The sequence below is a fragment of the Hemicordylus capensis genome, chromosome 1, assembly GCF_027244095.1.
Source record: "Hemicordylus capensis ecotype Gifberg chromosome 1, rHemCap1.1.pri, whole genome shotgun sequence".
Classification (NCBI taxonomy): domain Eukaryota; kingdom Metazoa; phylum Chordata; class Lepidosauria; order Squamata; family Cordylidae; genus Hemicordylus; species Hemicordylus capensis.
Window position 1 is genome coordinate 220,814,975 of NC_069657.1, and position 15,161 is coordinate 220,830,135.

The following is a 15,161-nucleotide window of genomic DNA, read 5'->3' on the forward strand; positions in this document are numbered from 1 at the left end:
TTATATTCTTCTCCCACTATGCTGCTGTTTATTTATTTATTGTTCAATTTTTATACTGCCTTTCAGAAAATATCCAAAGGCAGTTTACAAAAGTTAACATTTATTTATTTATTTATTTTTATTGTTGCATTTATATTCCGCCTTTCATTAAAAACAATCGCAAGGCGGTTTACAAAAGTTAAAAAACAGACAATAAAATGACAATAAAAGTATTTAAGCTAAAAATATAAAAACAAACCAAATTTAAAATCTATAAAATACAAGCATAAAAACGATACAACAGGTAAAAACACATAGAAGCAGCAATAAAAACAATTATGTAAAAGCCTGGGTAAAAAGCCAAGATTTAACAAGCTTTCTAAAAGCTGTGATGGAGTCTGAGGAGTGAATGGCCACTGGGAGAGCATTCCAAAGTCTGGGGGCAGCATCAGAGAAGGCCCTGTCCCGAGTGCACGACAACCGGGCCTCCCTCATTGTTGGCATCTGGAGTAGAGCCCCCTCAGATGTCCTCGTCAAGCAGGCAGCAACCCTTGGGAGCAGGCGGTCCCTCAGGTACCCCAGGCCCAAACCGTTAAGGGCTTTAAAGGTCAAAACCAGCACCTTGAACCAGCACCGGAAACGAACTGGCAGCCAGTGCAATTCTTTCAGAATGGGTGTGATGTGCTCCCAACGGGCAGCTCCGGATAAAACCCTCGCTGCCGCGTTTTGCACTAGCTGCAGTTTCCAGATATTCTTCAAGGGCAGCCCCACATTGAGTAATCCAGCGCGACGTGACTAAGGCATGGGTAACCGTGGCCAGATCTGCCATCTCGAGAAAGGGACACAGCTGGCACACTAGCCGAAGCTGTGCAAAGGCACCCCTGGCCACTGCCTCCACGAGCTTCCAAAAGCAGAGCAGGGACCAGTAGTACCCCCAAGCTGCATACTTGCTCCTTCAAGGGGAGTGCAACCCCACCCAGAACTGGTAATATCTCCTCATCCCAATTGGCTCTCCTACTGACCAACAGTACCTCCGCCTTGTCCAGATTCAACTTCAGTTTATTAGCCCACATCCAACCCATCATGGCCTCCAACCCCCGATTCAGGACATCCACCGCCTCCCTAGAATCAGGTGACAAGGAGAGATAGAGCTGAGTGTCATACACATATTGCTGACAACTCAGTCCAAGTCCCCAGATGACCTCTCCCAGCAGCTTCATGTAGATGTTAAACAGCATGGGGGACAAGACCGAACCCTGCGGGACCCCACAAGCCAATGGCCACGGGGCCGAGCAGTAGTCCCCCAGCACCACCTTCTGGACCCTCCCCCCAAGAAAGGACAGGAACCACTGCTACGCAGTGCCTCCAATTCCCATACTCAAGAGGCGGCCCAGAAGGATATCATGGTCGATGGTATCGAACGCTGCCGAGAGGTCTAGCAGAACCAACAGGGACGCACTCCCCCTGTCTAGTTCCTGGCGTAGGTCATCCACTAGAGCGACCAAGGCAGTCTCAGTCCCATATCTGGGGCGGAAGCCAGATTGAAGAGGGTTCAGATAATCCATATCATCCAAGACCCTCTGCAGCTGGGATACCACCACACACTCTATCACCTTGCCCCAAAAGGGAAGGTTAGATATAGGTCGATAGTTGTCCAGGTTGGAGGGATCAAGGGAGGGCTTTTCTAATAATGGTCTTACCACCACCTCCTTGAGGCACGATGGCATCCTGCCCTCCCTTAATGAAGCATTAATGATCACCTCCAACCATCTGCCTGTCCCCTCCCTGGCAGATTTTATTAGCCATGAAGGGCAAGGGTCAAGAGCACATGATGTCGCTCGCACACTGCACAGGATCTTGTCCACATCCTCAGGCCACACCAACTGAAAAGAATCCAACACAACGGGACCAGATGGTACCAAAGGCACGTTGGCTGGGACTGCCAAAACTCTGGAGTCCAGGTCAGCACGGATACGAGCGACTTTATCTGCAAAGTGGCAGGCAAACTGATCACAGTGAGCTGTAGATGATTCCTCCCCCATTACCTGGGGGGATGTGTGGAGCAATGTTTTTACCATACGAAACAGCTTTGTTTGTCTGCACTGAGCAGTTGCAATGGAGGCGGAGAAAAAACATTTCTTCGCCACCCCCACCACCACGGAGTAGTCCTTAAAATGGCCTCTAGCCTGTGTTCGGTCGGATTCGTCACTACTCTTCCTCCAGCGTCGTTCCAGCTGTTGCCTGAGTTGCTTCATCGCCCTAAGCTCCGAGGAAAACCAAGGAGCAGATCGGGCTCCACCAAGCCAGAGAGGGCATTTAGGAGCAACCGTGTCAACAGCCCGGGCCGTCTCTCCATTCCAGAGATCAACCAGGGCCTCGACAGGGTCACCAGCTCTGGACACTGGAAACTCCCTGAGGGCTGTCTGGAATCCAAATGGATCCATAAGCCTCCGGGGACGGACCATCCTAATTGGTCCACCACCCCTGCAGAGGGCAGATGGAGCAGTCAAACTAAACCCCACCAGATGATGATCTGTCCATGGCAAGGGAGTGGTCTCAAATTCCCCCACCTCCAGATCATTTATTTCCCGGTCGGCAAAAACTAGATCCAGAGTATGTCCTACCACGTGGGTAGGGCCCGATACCAACTGAGACAGGCCCATGGTTGCCATGGAGGCCATGAAATCCTGAGCTGCACCCACTAGGGGGGCCTCAGCGTGGACATTGAAATCTCCCAAAACCATAAGCTTGGAGGAACCCAAGGCCACCTCCGAGACCACCCTCACCAGCTCAGGTAGGGAGACTGAAGTGCAGTGGAGTGGTCGGTACATCAGCAGAATCCCCAGCCTATCTCAGAGGCCCACCCTCAAGGACAAACACTCAAAATTCTGAGAATGCCTGACCGGGCACCAGGAAACGGGGAGGATCTCTTGAAAGATGACTGCAACACCCCCTCCCTGACCCTCGAGGCGGGGCTGTTGCACGATCTGGAAACCTGGAGGACAGAGCTGAGAGAGACCAACCCCACCCAGCTCATACAATAAAATACAATAAAATTCCAAAAAAAAAAAATCACATTTAAAACCTTAAAATCAGTACAGCAATAAAAACCATAAAACACCAAATACCAACTATTTATGGTTTGGTATGGAAATCTTTGCAGCAGCTAATAAGTTGATAACCATTTCAGCATCATCTTATCTGCAACATCTTTTAGATAATTCAGTATAATTCTTAAAGTATCCTCAGGTAACTGATAGCCTGTTATTTGGTTAACACAGAACAATACCATTGCTTGATTTTTTAACACTTCCATAAAATATATAAAGAATCTGTAAAGAATCTGAAAATATGTAAAGAATCTTCACACCGCCAGCATCTATCATGAGGTAAATTATATATTATTTTCAGTTTATATGGTGTTAAATATTTTATGGCCATCTTTTAAGGCAAAGATCTTCACCATATCTCTGGGCCAGTAACTTCTCTCTCAGCCTAACCTACTTCACAGGGTTGTTGTGAGGAGAAACTTAAGTATGTAGTACACCACTCTGGGCTCCTTGAAGGAAGAGCGGGATAAAAAATGTAAAAAATAAAATAAAAATAAATAAATAAAGTGGGGGCCACTTTGGCAATAAACCTTCAAAATGATAGCCATTTCTCACTGTGCTGACTGCCACACAGTATTTCTTTTTTCTTAGTGCTGAGAGGGTCCTTTGAGAGAGATGGAGCCCTCTCTTAAGAGCTCTAGAAGAAAGCACTGGGAAGCGCTACATTTCCCAGCATTCTGTGCATGCCTTCCAAGGAGGTGCAGGGGCTCAAGAGAGTGAGTAGGGTTGTGCATGGAACCGGTTTTGCGGGTTCAGTTTGAATATGAACCGGATTCATACTGAACCGCTCCGGTTCAGGGTCCTGCCAAACTGGGTCTGGTCCGGCTACCAAATTGGGCCAAACCTGTTCACGGGCCAGTTTGGGGATATACTTGTAAAGGGGAATCCAAGGAGGATTCCCCTATACAAGTAAAGAGGGGTATTCCCATTTGTAAGGCCAGGGGGTTGAGAGAAAGGGTACTTCGTACCTGATCAGTGGTGGGGTAGGCGGTGGAGACATTGGTGATGAGGGCTCTTCCAGTGTCAAGCATGCGCAGGCACATCGGAGATTTCCGGTCATATCTGGGCAATGGGGCGGCAAGGAGGTACGTTGCCACCCCGATGGGCTTGGAATAAAACAGATGCCGGTGGGGAAAAGCAGCGGGAGGGGTAAGTGCATCCTTCCCCGCTCTTGAAGTTAGACACCTCCTGCCGTCGAACCAGCGGAATGTTCCATGCACATCCTGCCTGGTGTGGGATACAATCCCCAGAAAGATATTAGAAATACAATTGCCTCTGAAGAACAGCATTCAGTGCTCAAAATCATTTCAGTCAATATTGAATAAGCCATTCATTCACATCCATTTAACACCCTTGAGAATCCCCCCACCGCTTTCCTTCCAGCTTTTTGGTGCGGTGTCATCTTCCTCCCCCTTTTTTCTTTTCTCAGCTGCCACTGGCCCCTGGGCCTTACAATGAAGAACACTATTTTAAGGGGAAGAAGCAAACAGAGTGCCCGTCTTTAATTTTTTGTGTTTTTTTTAAGGGAGAGAGAAACCAGGATGATTCATAGAACTACAGATATGTCAATTAAAGTGAATAATTAAACAAATCATAAGCATCTTAATTACAGTCACCATGGGGTGAACAGACAAGGTAAATCTAGGCATTATATTTGTACACCAGCAAAGGTCCTGGCCTTGTGCCACCTTTTTTCTTAGGAAAATGTGTATGATGAAGATTGGAATGCCAGATGGGCGTGAAGTTTGTTGAAAACCCAGTCACAAAAGATATTCCTAGATGTATTTATATTGGATTAGAAAGAGGGACTGAACAGCATTGTCCTTTATTCTGTAGCCTTCTTACCCATCGCATATGCTTTTATGGTGAAGGCAGCCATAATATAAAAAGAAAACTCACAATGTAACTCTCCGCCGTGGAGTGAGCTCAGCCTTGCAGCTGAAATAAAAGAGGCACGTGCTCGCAAATTGAACACTGCTTCTGCCGTCAGTCTTGCCCTTCCGCCCACTCTTTAGGCAGGCTATCTGCCTTTTTTTTTTTTTTTTAAGTACAGCATGAAAGTTCAAGTCTTTATCCATTCATATGTTGCCTTGTTAATTTTAAAAAGGGACAAAAACTCTGAGGATAGTGGAGAAGGTTTCTTGGCAACAGCAGTAGAGGACCAGTCAATTGGCACTGTGCACAGCTTGCTTCTTCTAGAAAGTTGCAGAAATCCTTTTTGTTCAAATTTTGATGCTGGGGAAGAACAGGCACTTTGGGACTGAATGCAGTGAAGGTGTTTCCAGATTGTCCCCACAGCTCCAACCACTTGGCACCTGCCTTCTTCCTTAATTATTTGGAGTCCTTGCCCAGTTTTTTTGCAACCCCTTGAGCTGCAGAGCGGGATTACTTCCTTTCTCCCACAGCTCAGCTGTAGCGTTTGCTTCAACCAGCAATGCCAGCTCCATCACAGTGCATCTGCTTCAGGTCTTTCTCTGCTGCTCTTGGCAAAACTGGCTGTCAGTTTTGGGAATGCTGGAATTGGTGCACAGTGCAGCTATGCTGAAACTTCTGCATGTCCTCCAACAGAATGGGCTTTCTTCTGAACCAGTTCAGCTTAAGCCCCCAGTCTGAGACCACTTGAGTGGATAGTCCAGAACACAAGCTCTGCTTTCACTCACACACATGCACACTAGCAATCAATGCACCACACTGTAATAATGTATTTATTTAAGCACTAACTTTGTATTATATTACTTCCAGGCTGAAGATGTTTTCGAGAACAAACCAGTGACAAGACAGAAGAAACAGGAATTGGCAAAAACTAGAGTTGTGTACAAAGCCCAGAAAAAGAATCCTAAGAAAGACAAACAGCAAAAGCGATCAGAGTTTGTTGTCGGTACGAATGCAGGAACAGGGGTGGAGCTGTGAAACCAAAGAAACTGTGTGCCCCCTGCCTTCAGGGCCACCTGGCGCCCTTTTAGGGCTGCCAGCCTGCCTCAGCTCACCACCTCTCCCCTTCCCTCCTCTCCCCTCCTTTGCCCAGGGACAAGGGTGGGGAATTTCATTTAACTGGCTGCAAACCTAGCTGCCATCATATCTTGAACTCAGCACTCAGCACAGGAGGAGGCTCCCGACCCGGCACCCAGTGGGGAGGCTACACCGCCTCCTGCTGCTCAGTTGATCTCCATGCATGCAAGGAGATCAACTGCTGCCACTAGCAGGTAGGCGGCTGCCTGTCAGAACACGGACTGCCTATGCCCTCACTACACCACTGTGCAGGAATACATTTCTAACAGTTAATGTCTCAAATATTTTGCTTATCATAGGAACCTGAGGAAAAAGTTACTGTAAGCTTCACAGATAAACTTTATAGGTTCATATTGAAAATATCACATGGGTTCTTCTGATTTGGCATCATCTGAGTAAGCAGCCACTGTGGCAAAGAAAGGAAGACTTCCAGCCCTTTTTGTGATGAAAAACTGCTTTGGGAGGGGTGCGACTGAGAGCAGAGAAACTATGGGGGAATGCTTAACCCTTTCCCTGCTCACCAACCCCCTGCTCTGAGTTTTCCCACCCCAGGAGCCTAACCCTAACCCTCTGATGGAATTTCAGGTGTGTATTTGCCCTTGCAGACTGGATTTGGAACCCCAATGGAATGGAGGAGAAAGATGTTAGGAAGGTCAATTTGAGATGGAGTTTGGGGGGAAAGTAAAGCCCTCCCCTCCTTTTTTTTTTTTTTTTTGGCTTTTAATGCACTCCTCCTAAAGTGGTGTTTCATTAAAGGGGTGGGGGGGAAGGGGGCTCAAGCTATTCATACACCTGCACATTTATGACACCCAGAAAACCTTGTGCCAGAATTGCACAAAACAATCTCAGGGTCCTTTCAGATGGAGAAATACTATGGTGTTGTTTTGGATTTTCTATGCAGCATCTAGATTATGTACATGCTTGTCATGCAATTCCATAGCATCATCTGCTAGCCATCTGCTGGCAATCCATGATGAAAATCTACCCTTTATCATACCACCTTGAACGTACTTTTCAGAGCCTCCAGAACGAAGTTATTCTAATTATGGGTGGCTAACAGATGGCACTGCGCAATTGCATGACAGGCAAGTACATCATCTAGATGCCACATAGTTAATTGAAAACAACTTGTATTTTCAAATGCAGTATTTCTCCATCTGGGAGGATCCTCAAACATGGCTATATGTTTGGGTTACAGCTGAAATGCATCTTTTAACAGGTAAACCAAACCAGAAAAAGGCTGTTGGGAAAAGAGTTTCTTATCCCAAGGAGAGGCCAGAAGATACTAAAGTATTATTAACTACTAAGGAACCAAATCAAGGACAACAAAAAGGAGAAGCAGATGCTGAAGTGGAGCGGATCACTTCTCATGGAGAAGGAGATGAAGAACTGGGGGGCACTTCTGACCCAAGCTCATCTCCCCCTAGCCCTCTTAAGGAACCCTTGCCTCTTGAAGAAGAGGATCTCTTGTCTCCTTTGCCTCTTGAAGAGGACCAAACTTTTACTGAAGATGTGGATCATCCTTCTGAGTCTCTTGCCAGTCCTGTGAGTGAGAGATTCACGGTTAACTCTCCAATAGTTTCTGGTACAGCTGGCCCACAGAGTGATGTAATTCAACGCAGTGGGATTCAAGAGGTAAGAATTGGCATTTTCAGAGAGGCACTTAGGAAAATATTCTCTGAGGATGTACAGACAATTTGATGCTGTTGGTTCACACAAATCTTTTTATCAGACTGTGTACTCTTAGGGTCAAACTACATGTTACTTAAAGAACATGCTTGATAGATATTCTACAAGCTGCATAGGAGTTGCTTATCCCTGAGTAGCCGCTGCATGGGTGGGAAACATATCCATGACTCAGTTGCATGTGCAGCAGCTGATTGTGTGAGTCTTTCCCAGAACCCCGGTATTGCTCTAGGAGGGGTGAGTGGGATGGTGTCAATTCCATGGGAAACTTCCAGGCAATCAGGCCCACCCATGTGACTGGGTCACTTACAACCTGTTTACTCAAGATTAGGCCCCACCATGTTCAGTGGAGTTTATCTCTACTTAAGTGTGTGCCTAAGTGTGTGCCCTGCTAACTGGGCAAAGAGGCACCTTTTACCATGGTGATTCTCTTTATTTAGCAGGGGGAGAGTAACTGGCTCTATCCACCCCCAGCACAGTACTTCCAGTGACTGTAGCTGGGGTCTATCTTATGTTTCTTTTTAGAATGTGAGCCCTTTGGGGACAGGGTTCCATCTTATTTGTTTGTTATTTCTCTGTGTAAACCGACCTGAGCCATTTTTGGAAGGGCGGTATAGAAATCAAATAATAATAATAATAATAATAATTATTATTATTAAGAGTGCAGCTTTAAATTTTCTCCTACCCAGATAGGAACTGCTCATTGATAAGCAGCATCTGTGCAGCTGGGAGGATGTCTAAAGAGCACCTAAGTCAGCATGGAATGTAGGTTCTACTTAGGGCAGCTTCACACAACGTGCAGGAAGCCGAACCGCTGGTTCCCAGTGAGCGCAGGTCCCTGGTGTCAGCAGCAAGTTCCCTGCTTTTCTTGTTATGTGAACCCACCAGTGGCGAGTGCCTGAGCAGCACTTTTCTCTCCCGCCTGACATCTGAAACTGAGATTTGAAGCCAGATGTCAGGTGGCAGAAGGAAGTGCTGCTTGGCAACTCAACACTGGAGGGTTTGGATGACCCAAAAGGTGGAGAACCTGCAATTCGTGCTGAGAGGGCACACTCACCTGGAACCAGTGGTCTGGCTTCTTGTGTATTGTGTGAAGCTGCCCTTAGTGGCTAAAACTGCCTGGAATGCACATATATATTTAAAAAGCCATTTGAATTTGAGTAGATAAAGAGGCTGTTCACACAGGGGGCGGGAAGGCGGGGGAGAAGGCTGGTTGAACTCATCTCCCCCCCGCCTCTGCCGCCAGACGAGCATTTATCTATTGCTGGGAGCATGGATCACACTGCCTGGTGATCCCCACTGCATGATGCAGTGCAGAGCTCCGGAGGCCGGGATGACGCAACCTGGTCTCTGGATATCCCATAATGTGCGCACGACATGCACAATGCATTGGGGGATTCCCCCATGAGACGGGCGCTCTAGGTGCTCGTCTCTATGTCCATTGGGGCTGAACGTAGCCCCAGCGAACACACAATCCTGATGCCCAGGTAAAGAGCTGAGTTTAATAACTGGGCTGGGTGGCGCTGCCCCACTGGGATCTTGCCTGATTCCAGTGGTTCTCACTCACAGTCTAAGTCTGAGCTTCCCTAGCCTGGGTTAGAGTGTGCGCGATAACAGCCTCACTGAATTTTGAATATCTTCATTGACAAGATGTGTGTGTTGTTTTTCGAGACCACTACTGATTTAGGAATTAGTGCCGCTCGCATCCATGCCTGCTTCCCATCTGCTAAACCTCTACATTTGAAAACAATGTATTTCAAAAGGCACCAGAACTCAAAGTACTTTCTCCTCATATGGAAAGTGACCCTGTGAAAGGATAGCCTGAAGCTCCCTACCTTTGGATAGGTACACAGCCACATTTCACATCAGAGAGAGAGCACAAGGACAGATCAGCAAAACTATCCACCCCAGATCAACATTTCATTCTATTTGCTGATAGAATAAGAGGCATCTTTGTTGCATACTGTACATTTCATAGGTAAAGTCCACCATATTGCAACACAGAGTCACACCTAAGGTAAACCTGCACGTTTATGCTTTTTTAAAAAATGCCTAGATTTCAAGGACTTATACACTCCATTGCATACATTAACACCACCAGGGGAGAGTATGCTGTCTCTGGTAATCTCCCCTCTCTTGTACTGTCCAGGTTCTTCCTGAAAACAAACAAGAGGAGAAACTATCACGGGAGAGGCTCATAGCAGAGAGGGCAGAGCAAAGACGGCTGGCAGTAGAGCGGAAACGAAGGGAGCAGGATGAACTAAAGCGGCGGCAGCAAGAGCAACAGGAGCAAATAGAAAGAATGAAGGAAGAGATGGCACAGGAACAACTGAGGAGAATTGAGGAGATACGGTTAGAAGAAATCATTGTCCAATCTGGCAACAGAGAGTGTTGGAATTGAAGCAGCTCTTTAATTGACACTTTAATGCTCTTGCTCTTCACCCAACGGATGCCAAGACATCTCACTGTTTATGGGAGGAAAGCAGGCACAGAGCTAGGGGAGAGGGGGCTCGTATTCACCCCTCTCTCTGGCAGCCCCTCATGCACACCAGCCACGTGTGTGATGCCCCATGCAGCGGGGCCTGGCTGGCACCCAGAAGGGCCTGCATGGCCAGTCTGGAGCTTATATCCCAGAAGGCTTTGTTGTCAGCTGGGTGTCTTCTCTGTTCCCCACCCCCCCAGTGAGGGAGAAGATGAAGCAAACACCCAACCAACAACAAAGCAGTTGGGATTGAGGCCGGCTAGAGCTTGAGGGCAGAATGGGGTGAGCCAGGGGGCTTCAGGAGCGGGACAGCTTGGGTTCTTTCATCCCATCCGCCCCATAGTTCTGCCCCCTGGTAAATGTACATTAATTTCAGTGCAGCTGTGGCAGAGAAACAGAAGTTATAATGTGGACTCCTTCAAAAATGTTAAGACTCTGAAACCAATTTTAATACAATTTGTCATAATTTAAGAAGTAAATATGGAAGGCTTGATGTGTTCTTAGGAAAGTGCTGGGAAACATGGTGGTTTGCTAGCTTTAAACATGAACTTATTTTCCAAACAGAGGGGCAGGGACATTTTCATTTTGGAAAACCTTGAATTGTGCATTTACTTATACCACCTTCAGAAATCAGAATAAGTTAGACAAATTGGCATTAAAGTTATCAGGTGCCACCTCTAGAAAATTCATCTGGCAGCCAGCCCTGAAGTACAGAACAAACCTGATGCCCCCACAGAAAGGCACAACATTGGCTCTATCTGGGGTCATGTTTTATTCACGGTGGCTGACATTACTCACCTAAATTACTCAACAGTACTACTCAAGAGTTACTCTAAAGGATGACTGAATTTCAATAGGACATCCTCTAGTCAATTTTGTTGGGATGGCAGCCACTGAATTTTAACTTTGTGTGTGTGTGAAACTTCTCTTTCAAAAGACCAGCCCCACACCCAACCCGAACCTGATGCTCTTTAAACTCCCCTAAGTTCAAAAGGTAGTTTGTGGATTTGGCATGTACACAGTTTAAAGAGAAATTTAGAGGAGAACTTGTGAAGGCACTTTCATCTAAATGATTCTTGCTCTTCACTCCTATATTGTTTTTTAAAACTGGAGTATATTTTTCAAAAGCAAATTTTCAAAGCGGCATTTGGGGTATGGAAGCAAATCAACTCACTGGTTCCTGAAAACACTTCTATAAACCTGACTGTGAAATCCAGGAGCCTTTGAAAATTCTTGAGGATTTTATGTAAAGTGTGTGTTTGTGTGTGTGTGTGTTTCCCAGATTCACTTTGAAAAGAAGGGATGTGTTTCTTTATGTACGAAACACCGGTGGCACATTTAAATAAGGAATTCAAGCTTTCACAGCAGCAGCAGAGTCTCTGTACTGGACACGGAGATCTGTTGCCCTGCCCCATATTCTTAATACTCCTCCAAGCTTTGTGCTTCTCTTCCAACACCCAAGGCAAAACCATATGTTACATCAAATGCCTTCTGTTTTTATTGTTGTTATTTCAAATAGCAGCTGGTGTGGGAGGGGGACCACCATACAGGTGGAGGGTTTTTTAAACCCTCTCCACTCACACCGCAGTCCTGCCAAAAATCTCCCCCTGAGCTTGAGACTTCCAAAGCTGATATTTGTAGCTCTCCCAAAAGAAAGGTTTTACCCAAAAGGGCTCCCCCCAAAAAGTTGAGATACATATTGACTGACACCGCTGCTGTGTACAGGAAGCGCTACTGTCCCAACCATCAGTTGTGCAAGCTGTGTTTCTGCGGTTTCTCCCATTGTAGTGAATTTTATGTAAAGTAAGTGTCGGAACAGCAGTGCTGCTTCTTCAGGTTATGGATGTACCAATGTCTTCTGGCTCTGTTCCCCTCGCACATCATCATGTCAGCCACCATGTTAAGCCCACCATTAGCACTGACGGGCTTGACTTCTCTTCTAAAAATAGTAGTCAAATGGTGGTGGTGGTGGTGGTGGTGGTGGTGGTGGTGGGTAGATTGGATAACTGCTGCCAATGGGAGCTTCCCCCCTTGGCAAATGTCATCCATGGGCGCCTGATACAGATTGGGATCCTGGCAGGAGGTAACGTAGTCCCAAGCTGTGTGGGGCCAGACCAACTGTTTTTAAAATGAGAAGTTAAGCTCATCAGTGCAAATGACAGGCTTAAAGTAACATGACTGTTGGCCCTGAGTTTTATCCAAACTTATCCCATTTATCCCGAAATCAAAATACAGTCCCCTGATCATAGTTTGGGTTTGTTCACAAATGTGTTCTCAGACCTGACGCAATTGAGGTTCAGTCTTTTCAAAAACGAGCCCATACAAGGAGGGTAGAAGACCAGGTTCCCCAGCAGATTCCTAAGCTACGCCAGCAAATTATTCCTTCATTTCTGTTATCCTCTCATCTTCTCTCCATCGAAGAATGCACTCTCTAGCTAAATGTACAGTGTTTATCTTGCCCTTTTAGTCGCGAGAAGTATGTATGCATGTTAAATGTGCCCCACGTCTGCTATGTACCAGTGAATCCTCTTTGCTTGCAAGTGAACTTTTTGGATATTTCTGAAACACTTCTCTGTCTTTTAGCTTAAGGAAAAAACAGCTAGAAGAAGAGCGCCAGCGCCAGGAGGAGGAGACAGCAAGGAAGCTACAAGCTGAAAAAGCAGCCCAAGACCGTCTGCGGCAACAGCAGGAGGAACTCCGTCGGAAACTTCTAGAAATGCAGAAGAAAAAGCAGCAGGAGGAACGAGAACGTGCAGGTGCTGTAATGTAGGCCTTGGTAGCAAGGAATGGGCACCAGACGGAAGGTCAGAATCACTAGTGTGGTCAGCGGCTGAGGGGCATTTTCTTATTTCATCCGTACTGAAAAATCATTCACACAACAGATCAGCCTCAAAGTTCTTAGGCTCACCTTGGTTGCTTTGGGTACTTCAAAATGTCTTGAACCTCAGGAATATTGTTTGTGCACATCGATTGAAAAGCAGATAGACCTCATCTACTACTACTCCTTAATTAGCAATTGCTATCATGTCTGATGAGACATGTTAGTTACTATAACTCTAAGAGAGGGAGGTCTAGATGGAGCTTTTTGGCAAATGCCTTTGATCTCCTCCTACTTGTGGTGGTGGCCACCAATCTAGACAGTTTTTGAAAAGGATTAGACAAGTTCATGGAGGATAGAGCTATCAATAGCTACTATTAGGAACATAAGAAGCTGCCATATACTGAGTCAGACCATTGGTCTATCAAGCTCAGTATTGTCTTCACAGACTGGCAATGGTTTCTCCAAGGTTGCAGGCAGGAATCTTTCTCAGCCCTATCTTGGAGAAGCCAGGGAGGGAACTTGAAACTTTCTACACACAATACCACAATACGGAGATTATATTTTGGAGACTGGCCATAGTGTGTTGGCTTGGAAAGTTAACCAGTTGAGCGCAGTCAACAGACACTAGTCCCCACACTTCCAAAGCATGGGCACTCTTGTTGCATAAAAGCACAAATATTCTGAGCACTCCTGGCACTCTGGAAGTGCTCTGTTAGACTAGAAATATGTCCGTGAAGGTTAGGGACATATTTCTATACAACCCAAAACTTGCAACTCTGGGCGGTTTACAATTAAAATCATTTACACATTAAAATCATTTAAAACCCAACATTAAAAGCATTAAAACTATAAATCTAATTAAAAGCCTGAGTGAAAAAAATATGTCTTCAGATTTGGATGTCCCTCTCTAAATGCCTGCCTCGAGGCAGTAATGGGTTAGATGAGGGATAACAAACTGAGGCTGAATCCAGATATGATGGAGGTACTTATTGTGCGGGGGTCGGAACTCGGGAGATGATTTTGATCTGCCGGTTCTGGTTGGGGGTCACGCTCCCCCAGAAGGAACAGGTACGTAGTCTAGGGGTTCTTCTGTATCCAAACCTCTCCCTGGTATCTCAGGTTGAGGCGGTGGCCAGAAGTGCTTTCTATCAGTTTCAGCTGATACGCCAGCTGCAGCTGTTTCTTGAGATGAACAACCTCAGAACAATGGTACATATGCTGGTAACCTCCAGGTGGGACTACTGCAATGTGCTCTATGTGGGGCTGCCTTTGTACGTAGTCCGGAAACTGCAGTTGGTACAGAATGCGGTGGCCAGGTTGGTCTCTGGGTCATCTAGGAAAGACCATACTGCTCCTGTGTTGAAAGAACTACAATGTTGCCGATAAGTTTCCAGGCAAAATACAAGGTGCTGCATTTTTACCTTGTACTTAACCTATAAAGCCCTAAACAGCTTAGGCCCTGGGTATGTAAGAGAATGTCTTCCTCACCATGACCCCCATCACCTGTTAAGATCATCTGGAGATGTTCATCTGAGGTTGCCACCAGCTCATCTGGCGGCTACTTGGGGACTCTCCGTTGCTGCCCCTGGGTTTTGGCATGTGCTCCTTGTTGAAATAAGAGCTTCCCCATGTTGGAATAAGAGCCTCCCCTAGCAACTTTTAAAAAGGCACTGCCCTGGTGAGTTGGTTTTTCCAGTTCTCCACCAGAGTGTTGACAAGGTCACCAGCACAGCCAACACTAAATCCCTCCAAGGCTTCTTAGAATCCTATTGAATCCAATAACTTTCTCGGGCAGACCATCCTACTAAGCCCTTCGCCCCTGCGGAGGTGGGATGTGGTCATGAGTCCAACCTTAACCAGATGGTGGTCTGTCCATGACAATGAGGAAATCACAGGAGTCCCCACCCATGGAACACCACCCTGTTCAGAGTGAAAGACCAGATCAAGTGTGTGACTAGCAATATGTGTCGGTCCCGAGATAGGCCCATAGTTGTGTCGGTATGTGTCGGTCCCTTGGGATAGGCCCATAGTTGTCATGGCCACTATGAACTCCTGAGCCACCCCAAACAAATTA

At 46.4% G+C, this 15,161-nt stretch overlaps 1 protein-coding gene across 7 annotated transcripts in view; it reads left to right on the forward strand.

The window, feature by feature from the left end:
• The window catches only part of KIAA2012 (KIAA2012 ortholog), a 123,717-nt gene that overhangs the window by 100,160 nt on the left and 8,396 nt on the right, over positions 1-15,161 (forward strand). For 6 of the 7 annotated variants that reach the window (XR_008313633.1, XR_008313635.1, XR_008313634.1 and 3 more), the window contains 4 exons: positions 5,832-5,967; positions 7,318-7,733; positions 9,934-10,136; positions 12,850-13,022. Coding sequence is in view for 1 of the 7 variants with exons in the window: in XM_053285341.1 (XP_053141316.1) it covers positions 5,832-5,967; positions 7,318-7,733; positions 9,934-10,136; positions 12,850-13,022 (928 nt within the window). In the remaining 6 variants the exon portion in view is untranslated. The remainder of the gene's footprint in view (positions 1-5,831; positions 5,968-7,317; positions 7,734-9,933; positions 10,137-12,849; positions 13,023-15,161) is intronic. The other variant, XR_008313638.1, reaches the window with a different exon arrangement.